Raw genomic sequence first — 17,916 nt, forward strand, 5'->3', positions numbered from 1 at the left:
GTCAAACCAAATTCTTCCAGTTTGGTTTAGCTTATTGGTCTAAAATTCATCTGTTGCAGCCCCATTAAGTATATAATGTATAGATTGAACATTTTAATATTGCATTCAATTAATGTGTTACCTATATTTTTTGTAAGGTACATATTTTGTGATATTTTATTAAACGTGATGATAATATATTAATTATTTATTTATTAATAAAACAACATTTTGAATTTGTATGCAATTTGTATTTTATAGCCTGCTGTGAATAATAAATAGTATGACACTGCGACAGAAAACAGGAAATAAAATAAAACTCTCAAATGTTTACATTTTGAAAATACCGCAATTTTCAAGATTAGTTCATACATCAGCCACCAAGAGTGCTGTACACAGTTCTAATATTTAACATGGCAATGGCTGATCTATTTAATAGTATTGTCTATATGATTAACCATAACTAAATTATTCCACTTGCCTTATTGATGAACTTCATGTTTCACCGTAGACCACTCACTCCTACTCATATGATAACAATGAGTATACCTAGATATTCCAGTTTTATATGTTTTATTATATTATATTATTTATCATACATAAAAATTAAGAACTTAATGTAATATCTGCCGACTGCAATCAGCCATTACGAATTACGAAAAACTTCAGTTAAAGGAAAAATTTTTTTTTAAAAAATGTTAAAATTTTAGGAGATAAGCATCTTGAAAATTCCTTTAAAATGTCGACTGGAAATGACAATTCCCGACTTTATGGTAGGAGGTTACACCCCCCCCCCCCACCCTATCAAAGGATCAGAACAGATCCTATGAATTGTATTATCTTGTGTAAGCACTAAGCAATACAAATTTTTTTTTGATAAAACCTATGCAGCAAAGAATTTATAAAACAGATACCATTTTTAAAACAGGGATCCAGATATATATCGGATAATAAAACGTTGTTGTTCATTATATGTTGTTCTCTTATAATTTAACACTGTACTAAATTATTTGAAAAATTTGTATTGAATGATTGTGTTTGAATTTTACAAGTTAGCCATGCTTCATAAAAATCTGTTAATATCAGCTGTTCAGATTGCAATTTTTTTGTTTATATCTTGGCAGGTAGTAAAGCTTTTCGGGGAGCTGTAATGCAAATTGTGGTTCTCTCTCCGGTCCTCGTTAATACAGAAAAAAAATAGTAATAAAGCTTTGCACAGGGCATCTTGTTGCCATTCAAAACTACTTATGCACAATTTGTTCAATTTTGAATCATTAGCTGACATGTATAAAATAAAAGGTCTTAAACATTGTACTTTTTCAAGCATGTCCACTGTAGAATGCCATCTAGTCAAGTAGTACAGAACTGGTGACTTTAATTTTTCTTTTTTAATAAGATATAAGTAAGTTTGGTTTCTTAGCTTCTCAACTAAGACTCTCATCTTCTTTAATAGTTTTTCAACAGTACTACCTTTGAGACTATCAATTACTGCTAATTGAAGCGTATGAGTAACACAGAAAATACCTACAATAAAATGAAAAAACTATTAATTCTAAATATTTTATCCCCGCTGGATGAAATTAATAACATAAGTTTAAAGTTAAAACATAAAAACAAATATTTGTGCTAACTTAACTGCTGATGCGTAAAAATATAAAATAAAATTAGTACTCGAAGTATGTGTCATAATCATTTAATTACCTGTATAATATTATAAAAATAACAGAAGAAAAACATTATATACCTATGGAATACTATTTTAATTAAAATAGTATTTTGATAATAATTATATTAATTTCTATTTATCTAGATTGGGGCAAAGCCTCCCTTTTCAATTATATATTGGATAATAAGCAATGGAAAATGATTTCTTCAATGTGGTATTAAATGGTCTAAGAATGAAAAGGTATACTGCAAGGCTGTTTTTCAAATTAGGCAAATGCTTAAATTTGTTGCGCTATTTAAATTTTAAGAAGTATCCTGTGTTGATAGTTTTACAAACAAGAACCAATCTTTTTTACAATAATTTATTGAACTGATTTTATACTTAAAAATCTAAATAATAATAATTAAAACAGGGTCCTTAAGTATATTCGAGAATTCCGATAATCAGAATTTTAATAAATATTAAATACATTATTAAAGAAAAAAGTGGGGGTGACATAGTGAGTCTTAATGGATAAGTATTATAAAATAAATATCAATATTCATGTAAACTTATATTTATAACAATCCATTTTCAAATATACCAACTTAGTTAAGGGGTGTAGGAGAAATGTTCACACAGTATAATAACAAAGAGAAAATAATATAAGATATAGTCCCATTATAAAAAAAATTGGTCTAGTTGTGTTCATGTAAAATATCACAGGAAATATTAAAATATAATAATAATATTTATTTATTTAGTTTAAACATTTTTAAATGAGTTAAAATATTAGTTTTTAATTATGTATTAACTATAAATTATACTTAATGAACTATTTGTGAGTTTCAATACCTATAGTTAACATAACATTAAAAAAGTTACTGCTATTATTTAATTTAGTCTCTGAAGAGTAATCTATAACTAACCAGTAAAAATCTTACCATCAATATTTTGGGCAACAATATCAGTTACAATTTTTTCAAATTGTTTTTTCAATTGTTCATGAATATCATCAAAGTTTTCATTTAATGAATCAGCAATTTCTCCATCATCAGGACCCGAATTGAAAGTTAACACATTTTCAAGATCACTAAAAAAAATTTATCATATTTTTTTATAATTTTGTTTATAACATATGAGTAAAAACTAAAAATATTACCTGTTATTATAATTATTGTCATCTGATGTTGAGGAAGTATCACTATTGTCATTTACTAACTTATATACTGGTTCATCGACTTCTAAGTCATTATTTTTAGAAATCTGTGTTTCTCAATCATTTTCAAATGAATCCATAGCTTTAAGCATATTTGCTCCGCTATCTGATGTAATAGTGTATACTTGATCTATGTCAATTTTAATTTTTTTTTAAACATTTAAAATTGTATCTTTCAAATATATACCTAAACAAAAAAATGTAAAGCGTTTGAAATTAATTTTGAAAATCATTCCATTACCAACACAAAATACTAAAAGTATACTTTACCTGTATGTGACTCAGTAAATTTTATTAAGCCAATTGCCTTCAGTATAATACTATCATTAACAATATATTGAATGTTTATTCCTAGGAATGCTCTGTTCAGCCGTGTAACTGCATCTTATTTTAAGCTTATATGCTTAAATTGTAAGTCTTTAATTATTGTTTTTTTTTATCTGATCACATTCTCCGTGTAAATATTTTCTATCAAATAAGGACAGAATTTTAAATTATTAGAAGTTATAGTATTACTGAGTTACAATGTTCTTACTTAATAGACTCTGAATTTATAACAACACTATTTTTTACACCATTCAAAACTGGATCCAATATCTTACGTAGTCCTGAATCATTAAACATACTAAATGGACGCCCATCCACCGCGACTAGTTCAACATAAGCATCTATTATATCTCTAATAAATATTGATACTTGTACATTTGGTTTTGAAAAGTTATAGTCTTTGATGTGCTTCACTTTTCAAATTGGTCTTTAAATTATTTTTTTGAATGCTTTTTTTTGAGTTGTTTCAACTCTTCAAACAAATTAAGATGAACACTCAAATGCTTTTTTAATATGTTCTATGCTTTCCCTATAAAAAAAAAAAAAAGGTCATATATTTTATAATAATATGACTTTTTTTTTTATATCTTGGCTCTTACGTTTATTTACGTCTAATGTTACGTTAAGATGCTAGCCGCAAAAGTCTATGACGTGAGCCGTGGTTTAGCCACCCCTGCTATATTATAATATATACTTCGATATTTATACTAAAAAGAAGAAATTGAAGGTAGTATAGCCGTATATAAGTACTTATAAGTACTTATGTATTAGTGACTACCTAGTGTATTATCAATAAAATATAAAATGACAAATAAATAAACTTACTATTAGGTAGATACTTTACCACTGCAGTTTTTACATACAGATGTTTTACTGTTTGTATCGTATGAAAAATACGCATAAATTGTCGATTCTGATAATCGACCCATTGCTAAGGTTACAGACTGTAACTTACAGTACTCACGTTGTACTGACGTCTGACTGCAACTGCATAATATACTAGTCACAATTCACAACACTATTATATCAGAAAATTGTATGTCAGAAAATTGTATGTCAACAACCAACAATTAATTGCTAAATAGAAGCAGTCTGTGCTCAACATTACACTATTACTCAGTGGCGTACTTTGGGTGATTTATCGGTTGGTGTTCAACATTTATTGAACCTCACAAACAACATTTTTAGAATTATTAACTTTACTAATATTTTATTTATAGGTATTGAGTTCAGAGTTGTAATATAAATTATATTGAATAGGTATCGAATATCGATATTTTTTCAGATTATTTTATTTTATTGTCCTATGATGGCATTCGTCCCCAATGTGTTAATAATTATTTAATTTATTTGAATAAATATGTAATTAGGAACGTTACCTATTCAGTTATCACCTGGTACAGTACAGCACGACGGTAGACGAAAAAATGAATGACAAATTGACAAATAATACCATATTATCATAATAGTATTGTAGTATAATCATTGGTTTATTATCAATGATATCATTAATGATGAAATGCATAATTCTCTATACTGATAAACTGTAAACAAGATTAAAATATACTACATACGTCAATAGTATTGTCTATGACAGTATGACATACGTTTATAAAACTTTCGTTGTTATTGTATTTTCGCTGCGGCCTGCGGGTATTTTTATTATCATAATGACCCGGTGAAATTCAAATAATTTCTGGATATCCCTGATAAATTGTAGGTTGGTTAGGTGTCGTCGAATCTAATCAAATTAATTTTAGTTTTGCGCTTATATAAAAATACCATTTATTATTTTATAATAAAATACAAATAGTATACTAATATACTATAAAATAAATGATAACACCAATGTCCAAGATAGGTACAGTGACAATTTTGCTTCCAATTGTTCCAGTCTCCTTCAATGTTACCGTTGAAACTCATTTCTTAAGGGTTTTTGAGTCTGTTCTGACAATATACGATATTACGATATGTGTTTATACTGTATTTACAGATTAATTCTTGAATTGACATACATAACTACATAAGTTTCACAGCGCCATGTTTTATGTATATCTGATCTGCTTTATTGAATAATGATGTCTACTACAATACTACATAACCATACTTCAATAACATAATAATAATAATAATAATAATAAGTAGTAACAATATCAGTGTTGACAACATCTACAACAGTCAGTACCTATTTGTAATCGTCTTGGTCACATACTAAACCCGGTAACACAGATAGATCACATACTAAACTTGATTTTCGATCGGTAGATCATACTAAACGAATACCGTATTTTCCATGCATTATGGGACCTTAACAGCTGCTGTTACTGCTCGAATAGTGGTTGAATTTTGAACTATTAATTAGATATAACATATTACTAGTCTGTACTTCTGGAATTTAAAATTAAGACCAGCATGTGCGCTAGTATCAGTAAAGGTCCCATAACACGTGATAACACCAGACATTTGTGGTCCACCAAAATTGTGTCGATGCCAGTCTATTGTATCTTAGTCCATGGTTCAATTAATCGTAGTTGATAGTGATATTCCACATTCCAAATAAATTAGAAATACCTAATAGTAGATAGCCAAAACATTAATCCTAATCCTAATATATATAAAAGAACAAGACTATTTTATATGTATACAAATTTTCGGACGACACTAATAAACTTTTTTTCCAATTTTTTTTCACAGGGTTGTCTTAAATACTTTCCTCATGTCTCCGTGTCACCTGAATTTTAATTTTTTTGTCTTGGGGGAAAATTGGTGTATTGTATAAATGTTACGGTTTTTTAGCGTGTCATTTAAATAATTTAGCAGAAAGCATTAAGATACCAAAATTTACAATTTATAATCTATAACGTTAAACAAAAAAGACAAAATAAAAACTCAAAACTCAATATCAATATACTATCAATATCAATACAGTATTGATAATATTTTGCTATGAGAATTTAATTATTTTTGATTTTACAACCAATGCCCGTCTAGCTAATGATTGGGCCCCCAACACAATTATTTTCTATAATAGGCCTCTTAAAAAAACCTTTAACCTAGGTAATTTTATTTTCTGTATAGGTACAATTAATAACATAACTTACTATAACCACTGTAACTCGTTTGCGTACATTCAAAAGTTTTTACCTGAAAATCGACGACTCGCTTGCGCACAACGACACCAGAGGCGATCTTAGAGTTTATTTTTAGGGAGGTTTGGAGTGAATATTACCGACGTTTAAGGATAAATATTCCAACTGTATACTTATAATAATATAATAATATACGATTTGTGCGGTGACGGTTTGTCAGTGTGGATATTTTATATTATATTTATATTGTTATAATGTTATTACCATTATTCTTATTACGGTAGCCGGTAAGTTGAATTAATATTATACAACTACAACATAATAACTAAAATTGTTATTCTTGGTTATTTAATATGTAATTCCCTCCAAATTTGAACATATAATAACTATAAAATAAAACTGTGTTTTTATATTTTTGAGATTTTTCGGTTTCAGAAATAACTATACTTACGTGCAATCTTGTTTTAATTTTTCATTCATTAGCTATAAAAGTTGAATAATTTATAAATTTTTACCTACAAAATATAATTATTACATTTTAAATTTGATAAATTTTGTCAAGATTCGAACTTTAAATGCTTATAAAAAAAATTGTGCCTATATGTATTTTTAATATTTTGCAACTGCTATTGTAACAATATAATATCAGGAGCATTGTATTACATTTTTACACTTTTTGGCCAAACAGATAAAACTTTATTGATATTTTTAGAAGAAAAAAACTAAAAAAATTGAAAACTGACAATATGTCCGTAAACACCTCAAAAAGAGTCAAATTATTTTCAAAATTTTATCGTATATAGAAAATGCTAATATAAGTGAAATTTTCAAGTATCTACAGTAATTCATTTTTTGATTACAACAAAATAAGAATATCGTTACGCGAGAAATCGAGTGAATATAGAATGTTGTAAAAATATGAATTTCAAACGCTCATAAAAATTTTTTTTGACTAGCTTGTAGACATTTTTTTTTTAGATGGTAGACAAACTTATGAGGAATCTTACATTGCATTTTCAAATCTTAGATTTAAAAAGAAAATTTTTTACGAATTCTTAACTCAAAATAATTTGCAAATTTTCGTGATTTTTACATATTTTGGCAATTTTTGAACTTTAAATGCTAATAAAAAAAAAAATGTGACTATGGATTTTTAATTTTTTTTATCTACCTTTGAAAAAATATAATAGGAACCTTACATTAAATTTTTAAGCTTTTTTAACCAACAAATTTTATTGATATTTATAGAAAAAATAATTAAAAATAATGGAAACTGAAAATATCTGTCAAAATAAATCAAAATATTTGAAAAATGTTATAGTGTTATAGAAAATGCAAACATAAACGATCAGTCAAAATTGTATGCACCTACGGTAATTTGTTTTAGAGTTTTACTAAAAACCAAAATCGTTTTTCTCGAAAACAGATTTTGCGTAAAAATTCCTGTTTTTCCTTAATTTTTCTTTTGTTTTTCACGTCGCATTTGAAATCTACTGGGAAATTTTTACTTTTTACCCCCCAAAGTACCAACTAGATTCACTTTCCTATCAGAAACGGCACTGTTGAAGAAAATCCAAGCACTTTTACTGTCCTAAAAGGTGATGACAGACAAAAAAAAAAAAAAAAGTTTAAAAAAAAATAAAAAACACACATCATTGTAAAATCAATACAATCATCGTTTCACTAAGAATCTAAAATGGATTAAAATTCAGTAAGTAACAATAGAATTGGAAAAAGTTCAACAGTGTCGTCAGAAAATTGATACATTTAACAGGCCTGTTCTTTTATAATATATATATATATATAAATAAGGATAATACAAATTATTAGATAGACGGTTAAAAACTATTAGTTATAAAGTAACTTTGGATACTTGTTTCATAAAATGTATACTAACTAACAACAAGTTGTCATTTTATTAAAACACAAAACCAAATGTGCCACCCACGATTAGGATAATGAATGCATTTGATATAGAGGACATCGATTTTATTAATAATTGTAAAAAAAATATTTCATTAAAATTAATGGTCACCATAATAGCTATTATGTTAAAAATTAATAATATATAATATATATACACAAATTATGTATTTATTGATTTCAAATATACGGACTATGAGACCTATTAAAATACGATAATGTATAGTGCAATTACAAATTAAAATATGAATATAGGTACTTAATTATATTATACATATACTGCAGTACCTACCTACTTATCAGCTGTTTTAGTAGTATGTAACAGCTGTAGTGGTTACAAAATGTTTTTAGTCAAATAATATTGGAAATAATTAGTAGTAAAATAAGTACCTACATAAAACGAATTATGTTTAAAAATTTTACCATCCACATTAAATTTATTGAATATATGATAGTCTCTTATCAACAAATAAACTTTAACAGAAAAGTGATTTCTTAAAACTATGGCTAATTTTATCATTTCTATGATTGAAAAATTCATAATAATTATTTCTTGTGGAATTATATTATATTGTATTTAATAAATAATAAATATTATATTATGTCTTATACAATTATTTCTTATTGTAATGTTAGTCCTTTATTAACTTATTATTAATATGCAAGTGCTTTAAAATATGTTTAGTAAAATTAAGTACCTACGTATCAATAAGATACGTAGTCATTTGTACTAAAAACAATTTTTTTTCTTTGAAATATTTATTATTCATACAAATATTAATGCACATTAAAACAAAAACGACAATTTAAAATGTTACAAACTTGAACTTATAGAAATACCTATTTTTCTTTATATTTATAAATAAAAATTGGGTAGGTTATAGTAACGTTCTGCTGTACATTGTATATACCGTGATTAGAGAGTCACTGTAATAATGCATGTGTTAAATTTGAATTAAATATGATATAAAAACATTGTATAAGAACCAGTGGCGTAGCCAGGATTTTTTTCAGGGGGGGGGGGGGGGGGGGTGATCAACTTTTACACTTTTACACATTAAATACATACTAGCACAGATAGATAGCCGAAAAGTGTTAATACTTATAGGTACAGTGGCGTGCTAGTTAAGCTACAGTTAAATAATATTAAAAATACATTTGCACAATTTTTTTTTTAAATATTTAAAGTTTTAATTTCGACAAAATGTATCAAACTTAAAATTTAAAATGCGGGTAAATGGATGTCACTCTGCTGTATAGTAAGTTACAAGTGGGTCAATGTATAATTGTTTGTATTAAACTTGAATTCAATGATATATGATAATTTGTATCCAGGATAAAAAAATAAATAAAAACCATTGTAAAACCATTAACTTCTAAAATGATTTAGTAGTTAAAAATGTACCTATATATATTAATAACAACAATATAAATATAGTATACAGTATCCTAGGCTGCCAAATCGTCTCTGCTCAGAACCATTTTTTGCACACATGATATGTATCATTGAATTTAAGTTTACAGTCATCTAATTGTAGCTTACTATACAGCAGAACGACTTCCGCTTGACCGCTTTCTTTTGTTTATTTAAAAAAATAAATGGTCGTCCCCCCCATTTAAAATTCCTGGGCACGCCACTGTGTATGTAGTATATTTTTAAATATTTTAAATACAATTTAAGACTTTTGGAGCGACTATTATATACCATTAAAATGATTTTAAATTTTCTTATCATTTCGGGGGGGGGGGGCTACGCCACTGATAAGAACAGATATCTGTCAGCTTATAATATTACTAAATATATATTTTGATGATATTAATATATTATTGTAGTGAAAGTAATTTATTTTACTATTAGGCATTAGCTCTACAGTATAGGTTAAATAAGTTTAAATGAAGTAAAAAAAGATTTTGATAAATGTTGTCAATATTTTAACTTCAAACGCTAATTTAAAATCATTGTAGATTTAATCTCAGCTTTATTTTAATTTCCACTAAAACAACTTGTGAGAAACCTTGTATTCGATTTTTGACATGCCAAATAATTAGAGACAATAATTAACAATAAACTAATGAAACTAGTAATTTTCTTATGGTTATAAATATCTCTAAAAGAATCGTAATATTATCAAAATTGTATGGTGCATAGAAATTTTATAAAAAATATTCAAGTAATACCAAATAAATAATCAAATAATCTTAAATTAGTAAGATATGTATTATCATTGATTATACATAGTACTATGTATAATCAATGGTATTATGTAATTGTAGAAAATCATTCGATTTTGAATAATTTTGTAAACTATAATAATAGCTATATTTTAAATAATTTATTCTACGATTTTATGATTTTATAAATGTACCTAAATAAAAATTAAATTAAATAAAACTACTTTTAGCTTTTAACAGCAGGAATTCATTCTGTTCCTCGTTCTTTAAAAAAAACGAATTCATTCCGTTTCTTTTAAAAAAGAAAAAGATTACTTCCTTTCACCTTTGTCGTTCATTTACCACGGTAAATATTTTTTTAAATATTACGTAATCGTTTATATTTTTCCATGATCAACTAGATTTTTTTTTCCATGAGTCACGTGGCATATAATATTATTTAGTGACGTAAATATTATTAGTCCCACGGCTAATGTTGATACAATTGCGTGATCCAATGATAAAATGGCTGGGAAACCCTTATGTTGACAAAATAAGGAGTCATGGTTCAGAATGTGGACGAGAGACACACTGAATTTTTACGACGCACTCATTTCAGTAAGTGCCCGTATTACAATCGTTGAACTAAGGTTAAACCACCGAATTTGGCTGGTAAAATCAGTGGGTTAGGCTTAACCAAGGTGTAAACTATGATTGTAAAACAGGCCCTAAGGGGTTTTATCATTACCTAATTATAGTTCGATATATAAATGATAAGACCTCTTTAAATAAAAATATAAAAACATGAAAATGAACATTTTCATGTTATAAATTCGGTTAGTCTATTATCCATTCTTAAATTATCTATAACTGTAGCCTGCAGATAAAACAACGCCGTCAAATATTCTTATCATATTAGACAAAAGCTAGCTCACTGATAGCGCTTCTAGTGGATCCTGTGATTTCACCTTAGGTTTATTCATAATATGAAATATATTATAATATTATAGTACATGATCACGAGTAAAGTGTACTAACCTAACCTAACCTACACCACGGGTTTTGCTGAAATAAAATAACAATTATCAAGTTTTTGTATAATTTTACAAGAACATTTGACGCCGCTTTAATTAGGATTGTTACGCAACCATACGGTACACCCATCAAAATGGTATGGCAAACAACAAAATCCCTTAATAATAATTTATTACATGAAAATGTCGCGGGCGTTCGATTAAAAGGTACCAGTTGACATTTATCCTTAAAACACGTGGCTCGCCTTGCAAACGGTGTAGTTTCTCCAGTTGACAGCGAATAAAACGTCTTATTGTTAAAAAATTAAAACCATTTTTTTAAAACCTATCGTATTGTTATTAAATAGAACGGCCACCATTTTTTTCATTGGTTCATGATATAGGATATTATATAGGTTTTGAATCGTCATCGTACCACGTACCTGGTACCTACACACTAATGACTAATCAAGTATTTTGCGATTTGCCTCAAAGACGCATACCTAGACGGAGAAAACTTACGAAACCGGTTGCTTCTTAGACAACGTGGCTGTTTAAAACCGTCGAACGCTGAAATATTTAATAACAAAAAAAAATGATTGGTGCGCACAGCGCGCAGCCGACCGAATTAGATGTCGAATATGCGTCGCAGTACCTACTAATATATTTTTATATACGCGCCGACGTGTGTGCTGCGCGGCAACCGTCGTAAATACGCGACGAATGCGGCGCCGGCGGCAGCTGTTGTGTGGGTAACGACCGTTGAGGCCGCGCCCAATTTAGCGTACGGAGGACGTAATATTATATTTTCATCCCGGAGGTCGAAAAGACTGCGCGGCGCGGCGCGGCGGCCGAGCGGCGGTAACCGACGCGTACCCATATGGCCCGAACGCAAGCGCTCTCTGCCACCGCCGACGACGATGCTCCCCTCCACCGCGTACGGCACAGCTGGTGGCGGCCCGCCGGTGAACGGCCAAACGGCGATCATTTCGAGTTCACACGTCGCTTGTTGTTCCTGCTCGTTACTGGCGTCGTTCATTTCTACAAGTTGTTGAAATAATCCAATCCGCTGACGCTGCAATTCGCCGTTCAGCATAATGTCTTATAAGTACGTACTTGTCACAATAACCATTTTAACATTGCATCATGATATTTATTATTTAATAATTATCAGGTAGGGACCTATTAATAACTAAAAATTGGTTATTTTAATATTATATTGTTGTGAATGGCTACACTGTTTAGTTAATATATTTTGGTATCCCACTACCTGTGACGTCAGCCGAGAACCTAGATAAACTAGACGAGTTTCCCGAAAAATTCAAATTTTACCTATCTCGTATTCGGGCCAATGTGCGCACATCGTGTTGCGCGTCATCTGGCGGCCATTTTGTTTTTTTATTTCGTGACGTTTCTAATAACGGTAAACCTTTTTCAAAATTACAACGATAATCTCAAATTAATAGAAAATAAAATATAATTTTTTATAGTATTTATTGAATGAACCCGGGACTATACTGCGGCCCACAAAAGAGTATTATTGTCGCTCGACGAAAATACGTACGATTACGCGCATCGCCACTTATTTTACATACACTACATGGCACAAAGTGGGGGAATGCCTATATAGTCTACATGCGCAGAACTGTAATACTCTCTCGTGAGCCGCAGTGTAGTTGTAAAATTGATATCGTTATAAATATACTCCATACAGCATACATAATATAAATATAAATATATGTATAACAAATGGTTGGCTTTCATGGTAACCACTTCAATTAAATTTGATAATATGTATTTTATTACTTGGTAAAATATTTAATGGAAATTAATAGGAAATTAGGAGTGATGAGTGACAAGGAATTTTAGGACAACAATATACTTAATTTGATTTGGCCAACATTTTCATGAAGAAAAACAAACAAAAAATGAAGGAAAACTGAAATATAAATATTTAAAGTTAAAATTTTGACAAAATTTATCAAATTCTTAAAAATATTCATAACATTTTTAATTAAAAAAAATGATAAAATGTTCAATTTTTATAGCTAAGGATTGAAAATTTAAAATAAGGATTCTCGTAATTAGTTTATACTGTAAATATGTATAAACAGTTTTTTTTACAAACATTTTAATTTTAAATTTGGACAAAATTACATATTAAAACCAAGATTAAAGATTTTAGTTATTTTGTTGTAATTTAAAAATATTATTTGTAGGTACTTTATACTTTTACAGTACATTATTATATTTTATAAAATTATTTCTCTTTTTACACATTCCATGATATATATAAGTATTTAATATGCTAACCTATTATAGACTATAAATTATAAGGTTTATAATTTAACTAGTTCTTTTATTAATTCCCCCTAAGTTTCTAACCTAACCTAACTATCTACCAACAGGAATTTGAATACATTTTAAATTCTATTTCAATGTAGGTATAAAATATTTTTTTCAGATACTTTTCTTCTACTTAAAATAAATTATTACCACTACAAATTATTTTTTTTTTTGCATTATATGCGTCTTCTCATATTACTGATACTAATTTTCAACAAACACTGTTTTTGACATGTATTCATCTATTACATATTAATTAACAATGCTGGGTATTAACGAGTTAATAAGTTAAGTTATTTTTAACTTATGAACTTAACTTACTAGTTCGCTGTTTTGATTAACTTAACTCATTTGTGTCTAAATTAATTTAAAATCAACTTATATTATTTTTAATATTCACAATTAAGTTAATTTTGAACTTTCATATTATCCATATATTATTTATAAAAGTCATAAGTATAGTAAATATTATTAGAAATAAAATATATATTATCTACAAAGAATTTCAGATATATTTTTATGATGATTAGGTGTACTAATTAATAATAATATAAAGGTAAAAATGTAACATAATATTTATTTAGTCGCCCGTATAAAGATATTAAAAGATACGAGCCCACATAGCCCCGATACATAATACCTACTTACCTAATACCTACTTATTAAGTAGGTACTCATTAGTTATTACTTATTATTTATTAATATTTAATACCTACAATTGTTATTGTACTATAATCGTGAATTATACATTATACTATATATTATAATTTTATTACAAAAATACCTACCTACCTATTGGCTATTACTGCTGTATATATATAAAAATAAATAATTTAATTTATTTATTATACATTTATACCATAACTCATACAGTTTACACTGTTATTAAAATTTAATAGATATTTAGAATAACCTAGTTGTAAAATACAAATGTTATAATATATATATATATATATATAATATACTACATTTATGAATAGAATTATAGTTGTTTTTTTAATATTTTTAAATTATTGAGTAATTTATTTTTTGAATTTTAAATTGCGTTAAACAATACAGTAAGCACATTTACACACAATATTTATTTTTATATGAACCCAGCATAAAATATAAATAGAATTTTAAAATGATACTGCCCCACAAGTTTTAAATTATACATAAATAATAATAATAAATAAATATATATCCATAGGTTGATACTTATTTGAAATTTGATAGATATAATACTATACAAGTAACTATAATTTATTTTCAAGGCTGGGCATTAATGAGTTAATAAGTTAAAAGTTAAGTTAATTTTAACTTATTAACTTAACTTTAACTTAACTCATTATGTTATATGTTAACTTAAAATCAACTTGTATTTTTTTTAAATTCCCAATTAAGTTAATTTTGAATTTTCGGGTTATTCATAAAATATTTTAGTATATTAACAGTTTGTCGATTTAATTAATTTAATTCGTAGAATATTAGAAAATATTATTAGAAAAAAAGATTTCTTTTATTATTTTTTATAGATATGGACTAATATAGTATCATGTTATATGAATTAAGTACTAATGAAAAAATTAAATAATAAATAATAATAGTATAATACAATAATGTGACATTTAGACCATTGTCGCTCCTATGACCGTATTTTAAGATTTATCAATAGCTATACGAACCCACAAAGTCAAGTTTAATAATAACAGGCTTATTATCATTATTATTAGCCATTAGGTCTCATTAGTTATTTCTTATTATTTAATATTTTATAATTTATACAATTGTCGATTATCATGAATTATGACTATTTCTATTTATTTATTTATTTATTATATTTAACATTTATGTTATAATTTATTGTATTACAAAAATACCTACCTATCTATAGTGGTGTAATATACATTTATACATTCTTAGTTCATAGTTTTCATTCCTCAGTTTGTCGCTAATTTGCTCTGTCGCTTACACTGCTGCAGTTTGTCAGTAATAAGTTTTCAGTGTTTTCACTATTAGTTTAATTATTTATTTTCGAATGTAAATGTCAAACAGTAAAATTATATAGGCGATACAGCCATACAAGAAGTTTTAAATTATATACATAATAATATATTATTATGTATCTATTATCATAAGTATAGGCTACATTACTATATTCAAGTGATTTTCACTTATTTTAATATCTTTCCAATATTTTTTTTTTTTAATTAACTTAATAATTGAAGTTAAATTAAGTTAACAACATTTATTAACCTAACTTTAAACTTAATTGATGTATTAAAAAGTTTATTAACTTAACTTTGAATTTAATTGAACAAAAAATATTTAACTTAACTTAACTGAGTTAAAAAAAATCATTAACTTGCTGAGCCTTGCAGTTATTTTAATATCTTTTTAATGTATTTTTTTTTAAATTATGTAATAAGCTTACTAATTGAAATTAATTTAAGTTAACAGTATTTGTTAACTTAATTTAAACTTCGTTGATGTATTACAAATGTCTTAATGTATTAAAATGTATCAAAAATAGTACAATGGTTAATTCTTTTAAACTACTATTTCTTAAATAATTAAAGTTTAGCCGTCAAAATCCTCAAACAAAGCTATTCTGATATTTAAAATGAGGAAAAAGTTTAATAAAAAAAAAAACAAAAATCCCATTTGTTAGTTAAGTAATACAATTTAGGTAAGTACATAATAATTGTTAATTGACAATAAGAAATAGTATTTAATACTTATAATTCATCATAAAAAATCTTTTTTGAATACTATTTTTTAACAGTATATTAAATACTACTCAAATACTTTTTTCGGAAATATATTTATACAACACTGTAATTGATTACAAGTAGCTGAGGAAACAGATTCAGAAGTATCATACAAATAACTATATCCATGATTTATGCTAGTAAGCTTTGTTCTTTACAATATTAGTTTTTGGCAAGGACAAAAGTGTCAATATAATAGATTTTCAATACCTATTCCAAAATTTCAAATTTTCGAAAATATATAATAATTTCTATGTAAGAACTATATTTAATTTAATTTTAACTTAACAAATAATATGTTCATAAGTTTGCATAAATGTTATCAGTAGGATAGTCACGGTTAATATATTTATTAAGCAATTTCAACTTAATTTTTGACCAAACAATTTGGGGCCAATGCAGTATTATTTTTATTTTTTTATTCATTATTCACAGCTAAGTAGGTATAGACTAATCTCACTCTGGACATCAAACACTAGAACTAGAAATGATAATTACATAATATTATCACCGCAATATAATATTATTTATAAATAATTTTTTTATTTTATTTCATTTTTATTAGAAAATTAACAATCTATGCTACATGCATAATAGGCAAATATGATTATAGATTTACAGAATTAGGCATTCCAGTGATACAATTATTAGTAATATTAGTTATTTTGGTTTATTTATAAATTATAATATTATATGATACTATTAGGAATAGTAGTATACACTATACAGTGTATACTATACAGTTGCAAACAAAATTATAATTAGGTAAGTTACATCAAAAGATTAAAATACTGTCAAGATACTAGTCTTTTTTTATTTTCTATTTATTTATCAAAAATATTATTTATTTACAATAACTAGAAAAAAATAAAAAAATAAAATTCAGCATATTGCATACAAGGCAGTCAGTCCATCAGAAATACTCTTGTATTCCTGTTGGGCCAAATATTCCCATGTTAGGTTTAGTAATTATAGCATCAATCTAATAGGTATGCCATACTACTATTCTCATAGAAATATATTTTTTTTTATATTAATTACTTATATATATACCTACATATATATCTAGGTAACACATATTTAAAAAATAAAATTTAAAAAGTTGTTAAGTTAATTTGTTGTACAGTAAGTTACAAGTGTGAAGTGGGTCACTGTATAATGGATGGTTTTAAATTTGAATTCAATGATATAATATCATTGTATACGAAAAACGATTCCGAGCGGTGAAAGTTTGTTAATGTGGTTATTTTATATTATATTTATATTATTATTACTTATTATTAACTCGGTAGCCGGGAAGTTGAATTAATATTATAAAATTACAAAAAAATAACTAATATTGTTATTCTTGATTATTTTATGTAGTAATTACCTCCAAATTTGAACATAAAATAACCATAAAAAAAACCTATGTTTTATATTTTTGAGATGTTTTTTTTACAGAATAACCTACTTACCTTGTGAAACCTTG

At 26.5% G+C, this 17,916-nt stretch overlaps 2 protein-coding genes across 2 annotated transcripts in view; one reads left to right on the forward strand and one right to left on the reverse strand.

The window, feature by feature from the left end:
* Window positions 1–245: 245 nt before the first annotated feature.
* Window positions 246–12,442, reverse strand: LOC100573315. Its single transcript, XM_029485255.1, has 4 exons — window positions 12,223–12,442; window positions 2,787–2,898; window positions 2,569–2,717; window positions 246–1,503 (listed from the first exon to the last, which is right to left on the reverse strand). The coding sequence occupies exons 1-4, from the start codon at window positions 12,440–12,442 to the stop codon at window positions 1,070–1,072; spliced, it is 915 nt and encodes a 304-aa protein (XP_029341115.1). The 3' UTR covers window positions 246–1,069.
* Window positions 12,300–17,916, forward strand: part of LOC100161821 — a 21,838-nt gene continuing 16,221 nt past the window's right edge. The window contains exon 1 of the mRNA XM_001945518.5: window positions 12,300–12,454. Coding sequence (XP_001945553.2) covers window positions 12,444–12,454 — 11 coding nt within the window. The 5' untranslated portion in view covers window positions 12,300–12,443. The remainder of the gene's footprint in view (window positions 12,455–17,916) is intronic.

This window comes from Acyrthosiphon pisum, chromosome X, assembly GCF_005508785.2.
Source record: "Acyrthosiphon pisum isolate AL4f chromosome X, pea_aphid_22Mar2018_4r6ur, whole genome shotgun sequence".
Classification (NCBI taxonomy): Eukaryota; Metazoa; Arthropoda; class Insecta; order Hemiptera; family Aphididae; genus Acyrthosiphon; species Acyrthosiphon pisum.

Coding starts and splice junctions, on each gene's coding strand:
- LOC100573315 (XM_029485255.1), bottom strand. CDS start 12,442: ATGCTGAACGGCGAATTGCAGCGTCAGCGGATTGGATTATTTCAACAA. Junction 2,718..2,786: donor GACAATAATTATAATAACAG/GTAATATTTTTA, acceptor AATTTTTTTTAG/TGATCTTGAAAATGTGTTAA. Junction 1,504..2,568: donor TGTTGCCCAAAATATTGATG/GTAAGATTTTTA, acceptor ATTTTATTGTAG/GTATTTTCTGTGTTACTCAT.